This window comes from Cervus elaphus, chromosome 5 (assembly GCF_910594005.1).
Source record: "Cervus elaphus chromosome 5, mCerEla1.1, whole genome shotgun sequence".
NCBI classification, from domain to species: domain Eukaryota; kingdom Metazoa; phylum Chordata; class Mammalia; order Artiodactyla; family Cervidae; genus Cervus; species Cervus elaphus.
Genome location: NC_057819.1, coordinates 101,397,502 through 101,416,779, shown reverse-complemented (window position 1 = coordinate 101,416,779; position 19,278 = coordinate 101,397,502). Strand labels below are relative to the sequence as shown.

Below are 19,278 nucleotides of genomic sequence, written 5' to 3'. Positions count from 1 at the left end.
AAAAGGGAATGCCACCTATAATGGGAACCAGATTAGGATTTCCGTGAACAAAAGCTCTGAATGCCATGGAGAGAGGAATGCGCGCGCGCGCGCACGCGCACACACACACACACACACACACACACACACACACGCTGCCTCCTCTAGCCAAAACTCCAACATAGCAACAATCCTTGACTATTAAACTTGCAGATGTTTTCAAGCCATGATAATAATTGTATAGAATAACCAATTATTTGTCCTCCAGTCCAGCGGTCCTGGACCTTTTTGGCACCAGGGACCAATTTTGTGGAAAACAATTTTTCCAAGGGAAAGGGGTGAGGGGGGGGATGGTTTGGGAATGATTCAAGAGCATTACATTCACTGTGCACTTTATTTCTATTCTTATTATATCAGCTCCATCTCAGATCAGCAGGGATTAGATCCCGGAGGTTGGGGTTCCCCTGCTCTAGCCTACAACCTCCAGCACCCTAATACTATTCTCCCTTTCCTCCTCCAGCCAAAGGCAAAACCTCAGCCCCCCTAAAAAGGGGAGAGCAAGGGGAGATATAGGGAGAATCTCAGTGAGCAGGGGGCCTCTGGACTAACCCGTAATAGCACTTCCGGCTTTCGGTTTCACAAAGAAGACTGATACCAGAGGGCATCCTCCCCAGGAAAGGAGACTGAAGAGGGTCCAGATCAGCAAGGACCACACCCAGGGATTCCAGCCTGGAACTGGCATCCACTGATGGCTGCAGAAAACCACTGCTCAGACCTCAAAAGCTCTAACCTAGATGGATGTCCCTAACAATATTTTTTTTCTTTACTCTGGACCAGAAGGCAGAAAGCAGCTATTTTTAGCAGTTACCAATCCTTTTTTTTTAGCATGACTATCTTGCTTCTTACTCATCCTTCTACAGCAATTGACCCAAAGGGTGCTTACAGTCCTTAGTATCGAATCAGCTCAAATGTCACTTCTTCAGGAATCTGTCCCTGACTCACCTTTTACCTTGTGACACTGTGATTTATAATAAGAAATATATATTTATGTTGAAAAGTATGTATATTCCTGGCACAGAGCTCCTAAAACCCTTGGAATTTCCTAAGTGATGAGAGCAGAAATAAAGGTAAAATGAGCATCTTTTGCTATTCATAAAAAATCCCATACAACCACTCCTGAGTTTATGCTAAAACCACAGGATGGGGGCTGGTTTTCAAAGGAACCCAGCACAGGATGAGGACTTTCAGCTTCACGTGCTAGCTCCACGCTAGGACTCTAAGCTCAGCTAAGAGCCCATATGCTGCAGGGGCGTGGCCAAAAAGAAAAGAAAAAAAAGAAAGTAATGTAAAGGGAAACAAGAGATTTTTTTTCCTCTTTCACACTCATAACATGCACTTCAAAAATCCCCCAATTTTTCCTTCAAAGCACCTGCCAGTTATACAACTATGTAAAACCCCAGGAGTCACCCTAGATGTTCACAGTTCCCTTGGTCCCTCCCCCTCTTACCCTTAAACCCACTGGCAAGTCCTGTTGACTCTACATCCCAAACCTGTTCCCCATCTACCCACCCTTTTCCCTCCATCTCCATCACTACCAGTCTCCATCATTCTCCCACTGGGAGGACATCACATCAGCTGCTATCCAGCTCTCAGTGCTGCCTCCCTTCATCACCAAAACAAGTAATTTCTTTCTTTCTTTGTTTTTTTGGCTGCAGGCCATGGCAGGTGGGATCAGATCCCCTATCAGGGATCGAACTCGTGCCAAGTTCAGTGGAAGCTCAGATTCTTAACCACTGGACAGCCAGGGAAGTCCCAAGCAGCCAGTTTCTTAAATGGATCATTAGACCACACGCAGCCATAAACTTCGAACTGGTTCCCTGTGGCCCTTAGGTCACATACAACCCACACTACCAGGTGCCTGTTCACCTCTCCAGACTCACCTCTCCCCACCCTTCACTACTTGGCAGCTCTCTGGTCCTTGAACTTGGATCGTCTCCACCCCAGACCCTTTGCTGCTTTTTCTGCCTGGAATACCCTGTCCCCAAGTTATCTGAATGGCCAGCTTCTCGTCACTCAGCTCGCAGCTCGAATGTCCCCTCTGAAAATAAGCCTCACCTGATCGCCTTATCTAAGGTCGACTGCCTCCCCAACCTCCCAGGTTATCATTTCACTCATTGTTATCACAGATTGTTGCACCTTATGTGTGTATTAAGTCCCTTCCCAGGTGGCGCTAGTGGTAAAGAACCCGCCTGCCAATGCAGGATACGTAAGAGACGTGGGTTTGATCCCTGGGTTGGGAAGATCCCCTGGAGAAGTGCATGGCAACACACTTCATTATTCTTGCCTGAAGAATCCCATGGACAGAGGAGCCTGGCCAGCTACATTCCAAGGATCGCATGGAGTCGGACCCAACTGAAGTGACTTAGCAGGCACATATGTGTTCTATCTAACACCTCCCCCGATAGATGCTTTCAAACTGTGGTGTTGGAGAAGACTCTTGAGTCCTTGGACTGCAAGGAGATCAAACCAGTCAATCCTAAAGGAAATCAACACTGAATATTCACTGGAAGGACTGATACTGAAACTAAAGCTCCAATACTTTGGCCACCCGATGCAAAGAGCTGATTCTTTGGAAAAGACCTTGATGCTGGGAAAGATTGAGGGCAGGAGAAGAAGGGGATGACAGAGGATGCGATGGTTGGGTAGCATCACTGACTCAATGGACATGAATTTGAGCAAGCTCCAGGAGACAGTGGAGGACAGAGGAACCTGGCGTGCTACAGTCCATGGGGTCACAAAGAGTTGAACATGACTTAGCATCTGAACAATAACAACTCCCAATAGAACTGTTATTTGATAAAAACAGTGGCTGGGGTGTGTTCACAGCTCAAGTCTCAGCACCTAGAAGGGGGCCTGGCAGAGTCTATATAAGTTTATATTTTTTATATCCTTCATTATGCTGGGAAATCTTGAACTCCAAATAATGTGTTAGACTCAGCTCTCTGGTAATAAAGAACAAATCAGAAAGATGTCACCCACTTCTCAATAATGGCCTGGGGAGATCCTAGGCCTTCACATTCATGTTATACAGAACCATCTTCACCAACAGCCCTCCTTCAAGGTGGGGTGGGAGGCCCAGGATCCAGCAAGAAAGGAAAGAAATACTGAAGGTCGGAAACAACAGGAGTAAGTGCTTAACTGTGATTAATAATGGGGAAGACAAGGGAGCTTATGGTTTCTGTTGTTTTACAATCTCAGGGTAAACCTAACAATGGGAGGCTGGTTACCAACATACAAGTTTGCTGAAGGCTTAGGCAACACATTTTAAACATACCCCATTCTTACCTGTATTGTGCTTGGAAGTGGCTTTGCACAAAGCTTTGGCCCACAGAAAGCTGAGCCGATGGCGACAGAAGGTTCTCAGAGGTCCTCCTGACTTCAGGTTGAAGCTGCAAAGAAATGAGGGGAGGAAACAAAATTAGCCATGCCTCCCATCACTCCACTGCATCCAGGCCAACGAGACTGCACCTCCTCCTGGGTCCACAGCATCCCTTTCTGGGGCTAGACCTGCAGAACCAGGCTTTCCATGTCGCTGACCATCATCTACTGCTCCTTCAATCCCTGGACCTCCCCAGTTCCCTGAAAGAGTGACAGAGAAAGGAAAGAGACAGAGGTAATGTGTGTGTGTGTGTGAACATGAGTATGTGTGTGTGTGTGTGTGTGTGTGTGTGTGTTGAAAGAGCATGAACCTTGGCGAACACTCACACATACTACCCCAGCCCCAACCTTTACCTCTGGATTAACAAACCCATTCTTCACCCCCATGCGTCTAGGAACCCTGTGTCTAAATGTTTCCTGTACATTTCACTTGGATGGGCTGTCATCATTTCAAACACACCCACAAAAATCTGACCATCTCCCACCTCCTAAACAGTTCCTGAACATATTTTCCAGTGAGCCAGTCTTCACGTAAACATCATCTTTCTCAGACAAAACAGGTTTGTATCTCAGAATAATGAATGCGTCAGCCTCCTCCCACCACACTCTGTCCTACTGTATCCTCCTGTGAATTGCCTTACGTATGAGTGTCCCACTGCGGCTGTAATAAATGGCCACAAATGAGTGGCTTGAAACAACAGAAATGTGTCCTCTCGTAGATTTCAAGACCAGACATCCAAAATCAGGGACTTCCCTGGTGGTCCGGTGGCTAAGACTCTGAGCTCCTGATGCAGGACACCCGGGTTCAATCCCTGGTCAGGGAACTAGACCCCATATACTACAACTAAAAGATTCCACGTGCTGCAACTAAGACCTGGTGCAGCCAAATAAATAGATATTTAAAAAATAAAAAGGAGGGAGGGACTCAATCAAGGCACCTTGCGTGACACCCTGTGTGCACAGCTCATAACTGAGCAGCTGATGGAGGAGGAGAGGAGACAGAGGAAGGGGTACATAGGGTCAACTCCAAGCTTCCGATCTGGTGCCTGGAGAGCCCCTGATCCATTAACAGAAGTGTGTGCGTGCTCAGGGGTGTCCCATTCTTTGCGACTCCATGGACTGTAACCTGCCAGGCTCCTCTGTCCATGGGATTTCCCAGGCAAGAATACTGGAGTGGGCTGCCATTTCCTTCTCCATGGACGCTTCCCGGCCCAGGGACCGAACCCTTGTCTCCTGCATTCGGAGGCAGATTCTTTATCACTGAGCCACCAGGGAACCCCATTAACAGAAGAGGAAATAGCAACAGGAGAAAGGGGAAGTTGAGAGAGGGGAGAGCAAGCCAAGTTCCAGGAAGAGACACTGAAGGACAAGGGAATGAAGGGCTCGGAGAAGAGAGAACGTGGATACAGAGCAGACACGGGCATCTGGGGCTGCCCAGGACTGTCTCCTCTTCACTGAGAGTAGCCCTCACTTTGGGAACATTGAATTCAGTCCAGGGGTAGGGGGCAAGGCTCTTTCATTGGGGGTCCCGTCCTTCCTCACCAAAGAGACAGGCACGTGACTGAAGCAAGATGGATGAGATGCGATGTTCCTGCCCTGCATGTTGATCACAGGCAGACTCACCCACAGGCTGAAAACTGCAACTTCGGCAGAAGTGTCCAGGCCAGAGGATTGAGCCGTTCCTGCCACTGACACCCCTACCCCAGAGCTGTCTGGTTTGGGACAGTTCCCAGCCTGGTCTTCAGCCTTCATTTCCATTCCACCCTTCACCTTTCACCTCCATTCTCCACTCTTCTGCCCTTGGCCTCCCCCTTTTTGTTTGATTGGCTGATTGGCTGATTGGCTGCCAGTCCTCACAACCAAAGACCTCTCAGTGACCCAGGCTGCTTCTCCATCAGGATGATGGGGCAGTGGGACTGACAATCCGGTGGTTAAGACCTTCCAATGCAGGGGGTTCGGATTCGATCCCTGGTTGGGGAGCTAAGATCCCACATGCCTCACGGCCAAAATAACTAAAACAGAAGCAATACTTTGAAAATGGTCCACATTAAAAAAAAAAAAATCTAAAAAAGATGATAAGGCAGCATGCAATGGAAGCGGCTGCAGACAGGACCGTCCAAGGATGGGTATGTAAAGAGAAAATTCCAAATGAGGCTGGGGTGAGAGGCAATGGAGGATCACTCATAAAGCATGGTCTACCAGCCCAGTCGGACCAGGCTGGGGCTACCCTGCTAGCCGAGCGATCCTGACTGTCTCCCTGAGCCTTGTTCCACACCTAAAAGGAACAGGAGCTCAGGGAGTCATCGTTTAAATAAAAAGAGACGAGGGTATCCTGCCTGGCACATAGTAGGTGCTTAATAGATGTTAGGTTCCTGGTCCTCTTCCCAGCCTCAGCCCTTTCTTAATCCTGTAAGACTGGCGTTTTCTGTGAGATAAACTGCCTGAAAGATTGCTGGTGTCACACTGTCCACGGGATAGTAAAAAGACGCCCTATTCACCAGATGAAAACATTTATTGTTACATTAACAGAGAAGAAAGTGGTCCTCATGTTTCCTATTCTGGTTTCAAATAAATTGAGCTACATGGCTTTCATATGTTTGAAACAGAAATAGCCTCAGAAAGAAAAATTGTTCAGAGGTACACAGGGGACAGTCCCTTTCCTTCTTGGAAAGCGAAAATGAAGTTTGTGCCAGATAGTCCAACAGCTCTGCTCTTTTACCTTCAAGCATTCACAGCCAGCCCTCTGCAGGCAGCCCGATTTTCTGAGAGCAAGTTTCAGGAGGGGCTTTGACTCCAGACAGAGAAAAGATCTTTCCTGGTTTCAATCAGGTCAGATGAAGAGCAGGCCAAGCTCCTCTCTCCAGCCAACAGCCAGCCATGGTCTTGTTGGGTCGTGGGTGCCTTCTTGACACCCTTGGCCATTAAAGGAACAGAAATAGCCAGCGTGACTGAGAATCATGAGTGAGGGGCAGAGGGGCCTGAAACTAGGCAGAGCTGTTGGTGGGTCAGCCAGTTAGGGCCCCGTCAGCTGTATAGGAGTCTGGATTCTGTTATAAGCGAAATAGGGAGCTGCTGAGGGAATTAAAGCAGGAGGGTGTTGCGATCTTATTTCCCTTCTGAAAAGATCCCTCTGGCTGCAGCATGAGGAACACACAGTAGTGGGGCACACTGGAAAATGGAAGACCAGTTAGGGCTGCTTTTATGTGGGTCTTGAAATTGTAACAAGTTATTGACTTAAATAAACTCACTGTCATCATAAAGAAAGGTGTGAGGTGGTGCACTGTGGTTGGGACCAAGGCTCCAGAGCGGAGTTCTCAATGAGGGGGATGCTTTCGCCTCTCCTCCAGGGGACACGTGGCCGTGTCTGGAGACAGTTTTGGTAATCAATCACAATTATGGATGCCACCGGCAGCTGCTAGGTAAAGAAATGCTACAAATGCTACAATGCACAGGAGAAACCCCCACTCCCCTAGAATTACCTGGTCTTCTGTCAAAAGTGCTGAGGCTAAGAAGCCCTGTTCTAAGAGTCGAATTTTCTAGCTTTGCATCCTGGCTCTCCTACTGGCTTGCTGTGTGACTTGGGGCAAGTTACTTAACCTCTCTGTGCTCTCCCCAACCTCTATGGGATGCTTTGCCTGCCACCAAAGGACAAGAGAAGGATCGAAAGGTAACTGGGAAGGCTGTTTATCCCTCTTACTTGCCAGGTAGGAAGTGCTGACTGGCATAGGCAGGGAGTGGGGAGAAGGAGGGGAAAAATGGGACAAGCCTTTTCTTTTTTTCTTTTTTGGCCACGTGCCTTGCAGAATCTTAGTTCCCCGACTAGGGATCGAACCTGTGCCCCTGCAGTGGAAGCACAGAGTCTAAACCACTTGACTGCCAGGGAAGCCCCAGGATGGTTCTTTTTAAAATAAGAAAACAGGCTTTCAAGCTAGACTCCCCTTGGACTTGAATCCTGACTCTGTCACTTCTTAAGCTGTGCTGCTTCGGGAAGGTTACACAGCCTGTCTGATTCTTGGTTTACCCATATGTCAAATGGGGATAATAACTCTCGTAACACTCCACAAATGACAGTAGCTATTAATACTGTGTATAACACTCCAAGATGTGCTCTGAAAAGTACAGAACAGGGTACAATCACTATCTTCCCCGTCCCATGCATTTGGCAACCTGCTGTCTCAGACAGAAGAACTCTTTCTGCAGCTCTGTCAAGTTCTTAGCTTCTACATTATACTGTGGTTTAAAAGAGTTTATTCAAGACATATATGGTGATGCTCTCCTTAAAGCTGCAACTTGTCATTTTAAAAAAAAAAGAAACAGAGACAACAATCGGCTGTGCAGGCAAGTTAAAGGAAAAAGCTGACTCGGCTTCTTGAGCCATTTTATTTTTAAATAAACACTGTATGTATTTGAGGAGTGCAACATGATGATTTGATACACACTGAGGTAGTGAAATAATTACTTCAGTCAAACCAATAAACATATCCATCTCATCACATAGTTACCTTCTTGTGTGTGTGGTGAGAGGACCTAACATCTACTCCTAGCAGATTTCTAGCACTCAATACGGTGTTGTTAATTACAGTCACCATGCTGCATGCTAGGTATCTAGATTCATTCACCCTACAAAACTGACTGCCATTCAATCTCTCCCTCATTTATTTATTCATTTTAGTAAGTATAGTTTATTTACAATGTTGTGTTAATTTCTACTGTACAGCAAAGTGATTCAGTTATATATATATATATATATACATACATACACATATTCTTTATTGTATTCTTTTCCCTCATGGTTTATCACGGGATATTGAATACAGGTCCCTGTGTTATACAGTAGGACCTTGTTGTTTATCCATCTGCTAATCCCAAACTCCCAATCCATCCTTTCCCCAGCCCCCCTCCCCCTGTCTGTTCTCTATGTCTGGGAGTCTGTCTGTTTCGTCAATAGGTCCATTTGTGTCACATTTTAGCATCCCATCTTTATTACTCTAGAATAATAGTCTCTGAGCAGGTAGTGTAAAGATGGGAGAGTAACAGGTGAAAGATCGAAACACTTACAAAGGGCTTTTTAATTGATTCACAAGAGGGATGGGAAAAAATGGTCCAGACATCAAACAAACAAAACAAGTAAAGCAGTTCTTGTAGCTGGTTCTGATCTGGATCAGTTTTGAGACACATCAAAAGTAATGTGTGACTGATTCATTGCCAAAGCTTGTAAAGCATTTTTTAAATTATAATGGATTATTCATGGATATTGTTTTGATAACTTTGCTCACTCATGGTATAATAAATTTACTCACTTTTCCTTTCTTAAGTGAGAGATAAAAGGATAGAACCCAATATTGATCTTTATTTAGCAAAGCCATAGAGACTATAACTGATGTATCAACAGACTGTAGCTATTACAAATGACCATAGGGCTTTCTTACTCCCAAAGGTTTGAGGTTTCATCCAAATCTGGGAATGCTGAGGGCACACATGAAAAGATCATCCATCCTGCGTCTTGAGAAAAATGATTGGGAATCACTTGCTCTGCAGGATAAGTAACTGAGAAAGCAGAGCTAAAATGGTAGCATTTGAAAATAATAAGCAATACCACCAATGGCCTCAGAGGACCATACTAAGGCATAGGATACTGATGAAAAGGAAAAAAATTTTTTTTGAACTTTAAACCAAACAGAAACCCTATTCACTGAATCACTGGGATTAGAGAGGATGAGGAACAGCAATGGGAGGAAACGTCTGGTCTAAAACAAACGGGGCAAAGAGGAAGGCGCAGGGAATAGTACTGTGTGAGCAGCAGCCAGAATACACAAAGATCTACGGAGCTGAATCTCAAGATTTAGTTTTGAGTTGAATAAATGTTCAAGGGAAAAAACTAAAATTGAACACAATGTGTTTTTCGAGGGTGACTGACCTTGTCAGACTCCGGCCCTCGGGAGGAACCCTCCAAGTCCTCGTGTACGCGATCCAACAACCAGAGCAGGAACTCCAGAGCATCGTGCTGGGCATTGCCTTGGAACTGAGTGCCGTACTTGGAGACTGCATTCTGAAGGAACAGAGAAAAACCAGAGGGGCAATGTGGCCTTTCCAACAGCCAACTACATATATCTCCACTCTTTGGAACATTCTTTTCCCATAAAGGTCATTACAGGGTATTGAGTAGAGTTCCCTGTGCTATACATTTCTGTTCTGTATATAGATTCATTTGTATAACCTTTTAGATTCCACATATACGTGATATTATATAGGATTTGTCTTTACATTTCAAGAAGCCCACTCACTCAGTCATCTCTGACTTTGTGGCCCCCATGGACTGTAGCCCCCAGGCTTCTCTGTCCATGGGTTTCTCCAGGCAAGAATCCTGGAGTGGGTTGCCATTCCCTTCTCCAGAGGGTCTTCCCGACTTGGGGATGGAACCCGGGTCTCCTACATTGCAGGGAGATTCTTTACCATTTAAGCCAAGGAAATTCACTAACACATAAGTGATATCATATAGTATTTTCTTTGTCTGACTTATTTTACTAAGCATAATATTCTCCAGGTCCATCCCTGTTGCTGCAAATGGCAGTATTTCATTCTTTTGGTTTTTTGGCTCAGTAATATTCCATTGTCTGTTTCTATTACATCTTTTTCTATTTACTTATTTTATCACACTGGTCTTCACTGGGGCACGTGAACTCTTAGTTGGAGCATATGCAATCTAGTTCCCTGACCAGGGATCGAACCTGGGCCACCTGCATTGGGGGTGGGGAATCTCAGCCACTGAACCACCAGGGAAGTCCCCGTACCATATCTTCTTAATCCAATTGTCTGTTGATGGGCACTTAGTTTACTACCATGTGTTGGCTATTGTAAATAGTGCTGCTATGAACAATGGGGTGAGTGTATCTTTTCAAACTAGTGTTTTCATTTTTTTTCTGGAAACAGACCCAGGAGTGGAATTGCTGTATCATGTGGTAGAATGTTTTTATATACATGATTCTCTCTCTTGCCTGAAGCTCTGGTCCTTGTAGTGCTGCAGCCCACGCTCCCCTGCCCCCATTAGTCTATTTCCGCGCTGTCTCTCTCTGCTCATCCCATAGATGGACAGCTTCTGGCCCTGCTCTCTCAGCAGTTGCTTCCTTCATTCCCAAGGTGTCAACTCTCCTCTTGAGATTGACCACGTGACCCAGTGAAGTGGAATTCCTTAAATACCACCCCTGTGGTTCCTTCACTGCCTCTTCCTAAAATGAATGGAATTTGAGAAGTCCGAACTTCTGTGGTTAGATCACAAAATGTGAGAGCCAATCCTCCATCCATCCCTTTAATAAATAAGTGTTTGTTGAGTGCCTACCACAGGCCAAGCACTAGTCTAGGGCCTGGGGTTCCAAGGGGGAGCGGGGCAGACGAGACTTCCTGCCCTCTTGGCACTCATATTCCCGCACCCTTCACTTTGTCCTGTTAAAGGATGTGGCAACTTCATCATTTCCTAGGTACAGGCAGGTTGCAGCTTTTAAAAAGTTCACTTCAAAGGGTAATATATATACCTACCTTTTTAAATAAAGAATTCAAAATATAAAAAGAGCAGTAATGAAAAGTCTTCCCTTGCCTGGGTGCCCCTCACGAAAAGAAAGAAGATACTGAATATTTTCTTACTTAAGCATCCTTCCATGGTATTCTTTGTGCAAGCAAGAGCATTTGAGTGTAAGCAATCCCCCTTGTCTGTGTACAGGGCACATCCTGTATATGTCCCCTGCAGGTCTGTCCTCTGCTCATGCCCACCCCAGGGAGCAATGTGAGCAAAGCTGTGGACCCAGCCGATCTCACCACGTCCAATCAAATCAAAGGTGTGCCATGTGCTCAGTCTTGTCCAACTTTTTGTGACCCCATGGAGGACCCCACCAGGCTCCTCTATCCATGGGATTTCCCAGGCAATACAGGAATGGGTTGCAATTTCCTTCTCCCGAGGATCTTCCCGACCCAGGGACTGAACCCACATCTCTTGCATCACCTGCACTGACAGGCAGATTTTTTACCACTGAGCCACCTGGGAAGCCCTAATGAAAGGGCCTGGGCTTTTTCTCTTTTAAATCTTCCTTTGGGATTTAAAGGCAACTTTAGGAGGAGGTGAAGCAAAATTCAAGATTTGATTAACTGAAATGCTGGTTCTGAGTTTATTATTTGAAGCACGCTAGCTTGGGTGCATTGGAGGGTCTAGATTTCTCTATACTTTGACCCCCCCCCCCCACACACACACAAGCAAGGCTGCCCAATAAGCAATTAAAAAGAAGCATGAATAAGTAATAAACAATGAGTAATGTTTGTGGTATAAGTATTCATATGCCCGTCATGTATGGATGTGAGAGTTGGACTGTAAAGAAAGCTGAGCGCCGAAAAATTGATGCTTTCGAACTGTGGTATTGGAGAAGACTCTTCAGAGTCCCTTGGACTGCTAGGAGATCCAACCAGTCCATCCTAAAGGAGATCAGTCCTGGGTGTTCATTGTAAGGACTGATGATGAAGCTGAAACTCCAGTACTTTGGCCACCTCATGCGAAGAGCTGACTCATTGGAAAAGACCCGGATGCTAGGAGGGATTGGGGGCAGGAGGAGAAGGGGACGACAGAGGATGAGATGACTGGATGGCATCACCAACTCGATGGACATGAGTTTGAGTAAACTCCCGGAGTTTGTGATGGACAGGGAAGCCTGGCGTGCTGCGGTTCATGGGGTCGCAAAGAGTCGGACACAACTGAGCAACTGAACTGAACTGACTGACTGATGCCCCAGGCAATACTGGGGATATATTTTGACTAACAAGTTATTGTTAATCTGAAATTCAAATGGAGCCGGGCATCATGTATTTTGCCCGGCGACTGTACCCCCCAGTCATCCTCAAACCTGTATCCTTAGTACCAACATTCCCTCCCGGGGGAGCAGCCAGCACCCCCCAGCTGGAAATCTCTAAAATCAGCTCTTTAATGTCAGGGTCCTCTTTCCAGTTCCCTCTCACACCCACATCAGTCAAGAGTTCTGATTCTGGCTTCCTGACTGCACTTTCCACAGTCCCAGTCCCACTGTTGAGTCCTAATTCCTGACAACCCAGATGACAATACCCACCTAGAGGGAAGTCCGGCCCCCAGCAGCTCCCCCTGCCCACCTACTGCCTGCAGGACAGGACAGAACCTTCTTCCACAACCCTGCTGGTAAGGTCAGGCCCCCACCCCAAACCCTTCCTAACTGCATTAAAGCTATATCCTAACATGGGAGGGATGAATGGCAATATTTGGTATTTCTACCCTGCAATACGGCATAGCTCTACCCATGAGTGTGTTTCTCCCTCTCATCACTGATAATTTATAACATGTTTAAGCAGTATTCCTAGTTATTTCATATTTCTGGTTTTTAGAAATGAAATCTCATTTTTATGTTTCTAAAAGGGTCTTGCTTTTGACTCTCTAGTACCTGACCCCGTTAGTGACAGTGATAATTCTAAAACGTGGATTCCCAGAACCATTCAGTAGTTTTTCTTCTGGAAAAAAAAAAAAGTTGAATTTTAATCCAGTTTCCTTTTCATGTCTTACTGTTTTCTCCAGAACTTCCAAAACATACAAGTGATGAAGGTATCCTTGTTTTTTTAAAAAGCAATGCCTCTGGTATATCACTTGAGGCATACTGCATTTCTAAAATTGTTGGTCTAAAATTGATCCTCAAACACATACGCTAAGATAAATTCCAGATGGCTGAAATCCTTAAATAGCCATAGAAAAATCAGAAGTACATAACATAGAATGTTTATCAAAAGGTATGAAACAAATAAATCTAAAATTTTCTGTAGGGAGAAGAAGGATTGAGTTTGGAGGAAATACTTGCAGCAAGTATGACAAGAGTTAAAGAATTTAAAGAAACAAGAAAAAACAACATTATGACCAAGGCAGAATATTTAGACAAACCACATGAACAGACAATTCCAGGAGCAGTCTCACAACCATTCATAGTGAAAAAGCACAGAAAGATTCAACACTTGACTCCAAACAAACAATTGTTAAAAACAAGATGCTATTTCTATTTGTTCAACATATTAATGAGAGACTATTTAATACTCAGGAAAACATGCATTGCTGGTGTATCTACAACTTGATATCATTTTTGGAAATTTGTCAATGTGGGCACTAAAAATAATCAAGCCCAATAAAGTTGATCTAAAAACTAAAAAGCAATAAACACTTAAAATTGGGAAGATGATTTATATAGATCTCAAAACTCATCAGATGCTACTTAAAATTTTTACTCAGCCCTGAGAAGAAATTCTGCCATTTGTAGCAACATGGATGGACCATGAGGACATTATGCTGAGTGAAATAAAAAGACAGAAGAAATTGGTGTATGATACCTTTTATATGTAGAATCTAAAAATATCAAAATTGAAAAGCAGAAAATAGTGGTTATGAGGGGCTGAGGGTGGAGGGATGGGAGAGGTGTTGTGTAAGGTACATACTTGTAACCAGTAGATATTTAAGTCCTGGAGACTAGTACATGGTACAAGCAGACATCAGGTATTGTGGGTTCAGTTCCAGACCACCATAATAAAGCAAATATTTCAATAAAGCAGGTCACGTGAACTTTTTGGTTTCTCAGTGCATATAAAAGTGATATTTACAGTCTTCTGTGGTCTCTTAATAATACAATATTAAACATACAATAATATTATGTCTAAAAAACAACATATGGACCTTAATTTTCTTAAAAATTTATTGCTAAAAAATGCTAACCATCATCTGAGCCTTCAGCGACTCTTAATCTGCTGGTGGAAAGTCTGGCCTTGATGCTGATGGCTGCTGACTGGTCAGGGTGATGGCTGCTGAAGCCTAGGATGGCTGCGGCAATTTCTTAAAATAAGACAACAGTGACTGACATCTGCGCTTGGGTTGATTTTTCCTTTCACTTGAACCCTTAGAGGTCACTGCAGGGTTATTCATTGGCCTAATTTCAATGTTGTGTGTCTCAGGGAAGAGGAAGGCCTGGGGAGAGACAGATGGGCAGAATGGAAAGCTGGTGGAGCGGTCAGCACACACACATTTATTGATTAAGTTCATCTTATATGGGTGCAATTCACAGCACCCCCAAAACAATGGCAATAGTAACATCAAAGATCACTGATCACAGATCATCGTAACAAATATGGTAAAAATGAAACAGTTGGAAATACTGTGAAAATTACCAAAATGCAACACAGAGACACAAAGTGAGCAAATACTGTTGGAAAAAGGGCACTGATAGACTTGCCCTACACAGGGTTGTCACAGACCTTCAATTTGTAAAGAACACAGTCTCCGCGAAGTACAATACAATGAAATGTACCTATACAGTGATTACAGACAACAAAACTGTATTATAAATACTAAAGTCACTAGAGACTAAACCTTAAATGTTCCCAGCACTAGAAGAAATACAATTACATGATGAGATGGAGGAATTAATCAATGCTACTACTGGCAATCATAATTGCCAGTACACAATCAGTAATACAAACATACCAGATCAATATATTATCAATATAAACCCTACACAGGGTTGTATCTCACATATAACTCAATTTTTAAAAATGGGTGCATTTCATTGTACATAATTTATACCTCAAAAAAGTTGATTTAAAAAGCAAGAAACAAAAAAAACCCAACAAAACAGTCATCTTTGCTTTGACTGTGTCATTTCACTCAAGGAATTAAGTGTATGGAAATGATCAGAGCTGAGGACAATGATTTAAACATAAGAATTTTCAATGCAGCATGATAGTTGGAAAATTGTACAGTATAAAAATGTCTCCCTAGCTTAGGGCAGTGGCAGTATCGTAGCCAATGAGGTTTATCCGAGGCTCGATTATTGCTAATTGAAAAAAAAAAAAAAGTCTCCCTAGCAATTGGATCATTTAGTGAAATAGTATACAATCATTATTAATAAAAACTGTTTCACGGAACATTTTAATGACCAGGAGAAAGTCTTACGTTGCTACTTACATGAAAACAGCAGGATACAAAACTAGAATTTCCAATTGTTTGTACATGATTTGAAACACATCAACACATTAATGATGGTTATTTCTAGAGGGTGGAATTCCAGATCTTTTTTTTAAAACACATTTTAGCATTTTTCATTTTTTTTTAAGTTATACATATTTAATTACATTATCAAAGAAATCAAAGTATTTTGGAACAAGATGTTTTTAATGTATTTATTCATTTGCTGTTAAAACAAAGAGTAGTCCTACTGTCAGTGGGAGGCTGGGTGACTCAGGGACCGAGGAAGGGGACCCCCACAAACCCATCCCATTTGTGTGCCTGGGCTGGAGTCACACACTACAGCATGCTGGCTTCTTAACTTCCTCTCTTCCTCAGTCCAAAGCTAATAATCCCTCTTAAAGACCAAACTCCTTTGTACAACCTTCTGTGGCTTGTCCCCAACCAATTCTCCAGCCCCTCCCCCCAGCCACATAGGATTTCTTGGACAGAGGAGCCTGGCTGGCTACAGTCCACGGGGTAGCAAGACATGACTTAGTGACGAAACCACCACCACCAATTCATTTTACGAAGCATTTATCCCGTCCAGCCCCACTCCACTCAGTGACTGGCAGTTTCAGTCTTACGGACTATAATGCACTTCTTCCCACCCTCCTCTGTCCTTAGTTGACCCTTCATCCCTCAAAACTCAGCTCAAAGATTCACACTCCTGGGAAGCCTCCCTGCCCCGCCTCCTCACCCCACCTCTCCAGAGCAATCACATCCTTCTAGCACAATTGCCTGGTGTCTCAGACTGTTAAGAATCTGTCAGGTTTGATCCCTGGGTCAGGAGGATCCCCTGGAGAAGGAAATGGCTACCCACTCCAGTGTTCTTGCCTGCAGAATTCCATGGATAGAGGAGCCTGGCGGGCTACAGTCCCTGGGGTCGCAAAGAGTAGACGACCATTGAGCAACTCACACTTTCACACAGCAGAATTGCCAGAGAACATCTTTATTTTGTAGTTCTTGTCACCAGTTCTAATCATGGGCCCGTGGGATTACTTCACTCATCTCCATCTCTCCTGCTGGACCGTAAGCTCCCAGGATTTGCATTCATCCCCCCACGTGTGTTCCATGCTCCTTGTATAGTGTCTGGACACAGTATTTGTTGAATGAATGAATGTTTCCTCATCTGGAAAATCAGAGGAGCCCACCTAGATTTCAATCCACAAGGTTTAAAAGCCCCTGTTCTGGACTCCTCCACTGTCTCCAAGACTGCCTGCCTGAAAAGTCCCAAGAAAATTTGGACCATATCACCTTTATTAACATATTAACAGTTTGATTATCTTTCAATTCCCCCAAGACTCACAAGGAGTTTCTTGGCTCTAGGGATTTGAGGCAGAAGAGAAATAGGAAATCCTGGTGAGTCACAGATTACTAATTCAGAAGACTTTTCAATTACTCCTGCCTCTCCATGGCTGCAGTAACTGGATGAGAATGCAAAGACCAAGAGAAAAGGTACACAGAGCTTACCTCCCTCCTTCCTCTTGGTCTCTGCAGGTGAGGAGATATTAATATAATTAACTCATTTTATCATCACAACATCCCTGTAATAACGTAAGTACTGCTAGAGTCCCATTTTACAGATGAGGAAAGCTGAGGCACAACTGAGTTTTTAGTAACTTGCTCAAGGTCACAGAGGTGGTATCCTTAACCACCATAGAACACTGCCTCTCACATTTAAAAAATGAATGCTGCCAAAAGGGCTATTACTGACACCCATTTGACTCCCTGACGCCTGTAGAACAGTGCTTCCCTGGTGGAAGCAGGAGAGAGGAAGGTGAGGGTTGGCACCCTTGTGGGTCACATGGCAAGGATTGCTTTCTCGGGCAGAAACTCAAGAGTGGTGATGCTTGTGGAATGAACACTGACAAGTTCCCCCTCTCCCAAGAACAACAATCCCTAGTCTTCAGGGAGCTTCCGCTCTCTGCCCAGAACTGTGGGGTTGTTTTTTTGTTTTTTGGTTTTTTTGCAGGAAGCCAGCCATGTGTGTCAATTATCAGGACTCTTTCATCCAACTGGGACCCCAAACAAACACTGGGTTTTAATCCTGGACGAAGTGAGACACAAAACTTCCAAAGCCTCTTGACCCTGCAGCATCCCCAGTAAGTAGATGATGACCCCAGGGAAAAAGGATACAAACCCAGGCTAACGCATCCTTGGGGATTTGATTCACACTAAACAAAAGGATGCCATCTCTGATGTAGCAGATCCACTCCGTCTCCCCTGCCCTCAGTGCTGTACCTGGCACACAGGTTCTCAGCTTGCGTTGGGCTTAGACTGAAATCCAAACTCCTTACCACTGTCTCCGAAACCTTACATGATCTGGTCAACTTCATCTCCACCCCACTCTACTCTCCTGGGCAACAGCCACCCTAGTTTTCTTTCATGCCTCCAACTCTCAGCTCCTTTAAGGCCTCTGGTGTTGATAGTTGCTGTTCCCTCTCCCTGGATTATTCCTAGATCTTGACCTGGCTGCGTCCTTCTCGTCATTCACCTCCTTCCTCCCAGGCCCTGGCCTTGAAAGTCTGACTCCCCGCACCGCACTGGAAACTCCGTGCCTGGCGTGAGAACCAACCCTCCGAGGCTTCATCTAGCGTTTGCTGAACACAGAAATGCTGTATACACTCAAACCTACCAGCTCCCGGCACTACCCCCTCAAGCGCTAACACACTAGTCAGCTCAAAACAAAAGCGATAATTCCAGGCTGAACTGGTAACTGTCATCTCGAGAAGTCCCCAAGAAGCCCCCATCCTGATGGAGCACCCACTTGTCCAGAAGGGAAACGCGAAGGGCCGGAGCGCGGCTGCCGCCGAGCGGCGAGGACTGGAGGCCGCCGGGCGCTGCCTACCTTGAACTCGGCGGAAAGTTGGGGCGTGTATTCGCGCGTCCAGAGCGCGCGCACCAGCGCCGCCAGCTGCTCGGTGACCTCGGCGCGGCCGGGCACAGCCCGGTAGCGCCCCAGCGCCAGGAACTCGGCCAGCAGGTCGGTGTTGCTCAGACACTGCACCACGGCGTTCATGAAACAGGTGTTGCCGTGGTTCTTCAAGCCCTGCGCTCCCGGGGGCCGCGCCCCGTCGCCGGCGGGGAGTCCGGGCCGGCGCTCCTCCCCGGGGCTTCCGGGCGCGGCTGGATCCGGGCCCTCAAAGCCCCCCTCCCCGTCGCCATCGCCGTGTCCTGATTGGGGCTGGGGTCGGGGCCGGGGCGGCGAGTCCCCGGGGCGGGAGCGACTGCCCAGCGCCAGCAGGAAGCGGCCGAACAGGCGGCGCAGGGAGCGGCGGCGGCGGGGCCGGGGCGCGGGCGGCCCCTCTCCGGCCGCGGCCCCCGCGCCTGGGTCCATGGCTCCTGCCGGCGCCCCTCCCGGAACCAAGCCTCCACCCCCCCGGGGGCCCCAGGCGGACGAGCCGCCGGCAGGCCCCTCCAGACTCGGAAAGGTGCCCAGGCGCCGGCTACCTGCGGGCCAGGTGTGCCGGGACCGGGCGGAGGCGGAGCTAAGGGCGGGGCCGCCCCGCCCCGCGCGGGAATCCGGCTGCAGAGACCGCCCCGGGCAGCGCCCCACCGCCCGCACCCGCCTCCGGGTCCCGCCCCCGCCGCTCGGACCGGGAATCAAAGCACTGGGGCTTGGCTTTCAGCTTCCCTCCCCTTTCCTTATCTCTCCTAAACCTACCGGCCCAAATTTAACCTCTGCTCTTAGTCCTCTCCCAGCCTTCAAGCCTTGAAAATAATAGAGGAATGATAAATATGAACGCCCTCGTAAATTGCAAAGCCCTGGCTCTTGCTAAGTTTCTTGGAATGACGTCCGGGCGAAGGTGAAGCCTTCCCGA

General features: G+C 46.1%; 1 protein-coding gene and 1 pseudogene across 2 annotated transcripts in view; one reads left to right on the top strand and one right to left on the bottom strand.

The window, feature by feature from the left end:
* The window catches only part of USP43 (ubiquitin specific peptidase 43), a 49,737-nt gene extending 30,764 nt beyond the window's left edge, over positions 1 to 18,973 (bottom strand). For both annotated transcript variants that reach the window (XM_043903831.1, XM_043903832.1), the window contains exons 1-3: positions 18,306 to 18,973; positions 9,335 to 9,466; positions 3,325 to 3,428 (exon numbers count right to left, since the gene is read on the bottom strand). In XM_043903831.1, coding sequence (XP_043759766.1) covers positions 3,325 to 3,428; positions 9,335 to 9,466; positions 18,306 to 18,794 — 725 coding nt within the window. In that variant the 5' untranslated portion in view covers positions 18,795 to 18,973. The remainder of the gene's footprint in view (positions 1 to 3,324; positions 3,429 to 9,334; positions 9,467 to 18,305) is intronic.
* Positions 15,228 to 15,337, top strand: LOC122695711 (annotated as a pseudogene).
* Positions 18,974 to 19,278: the final 305 nt, after the last annotated feature.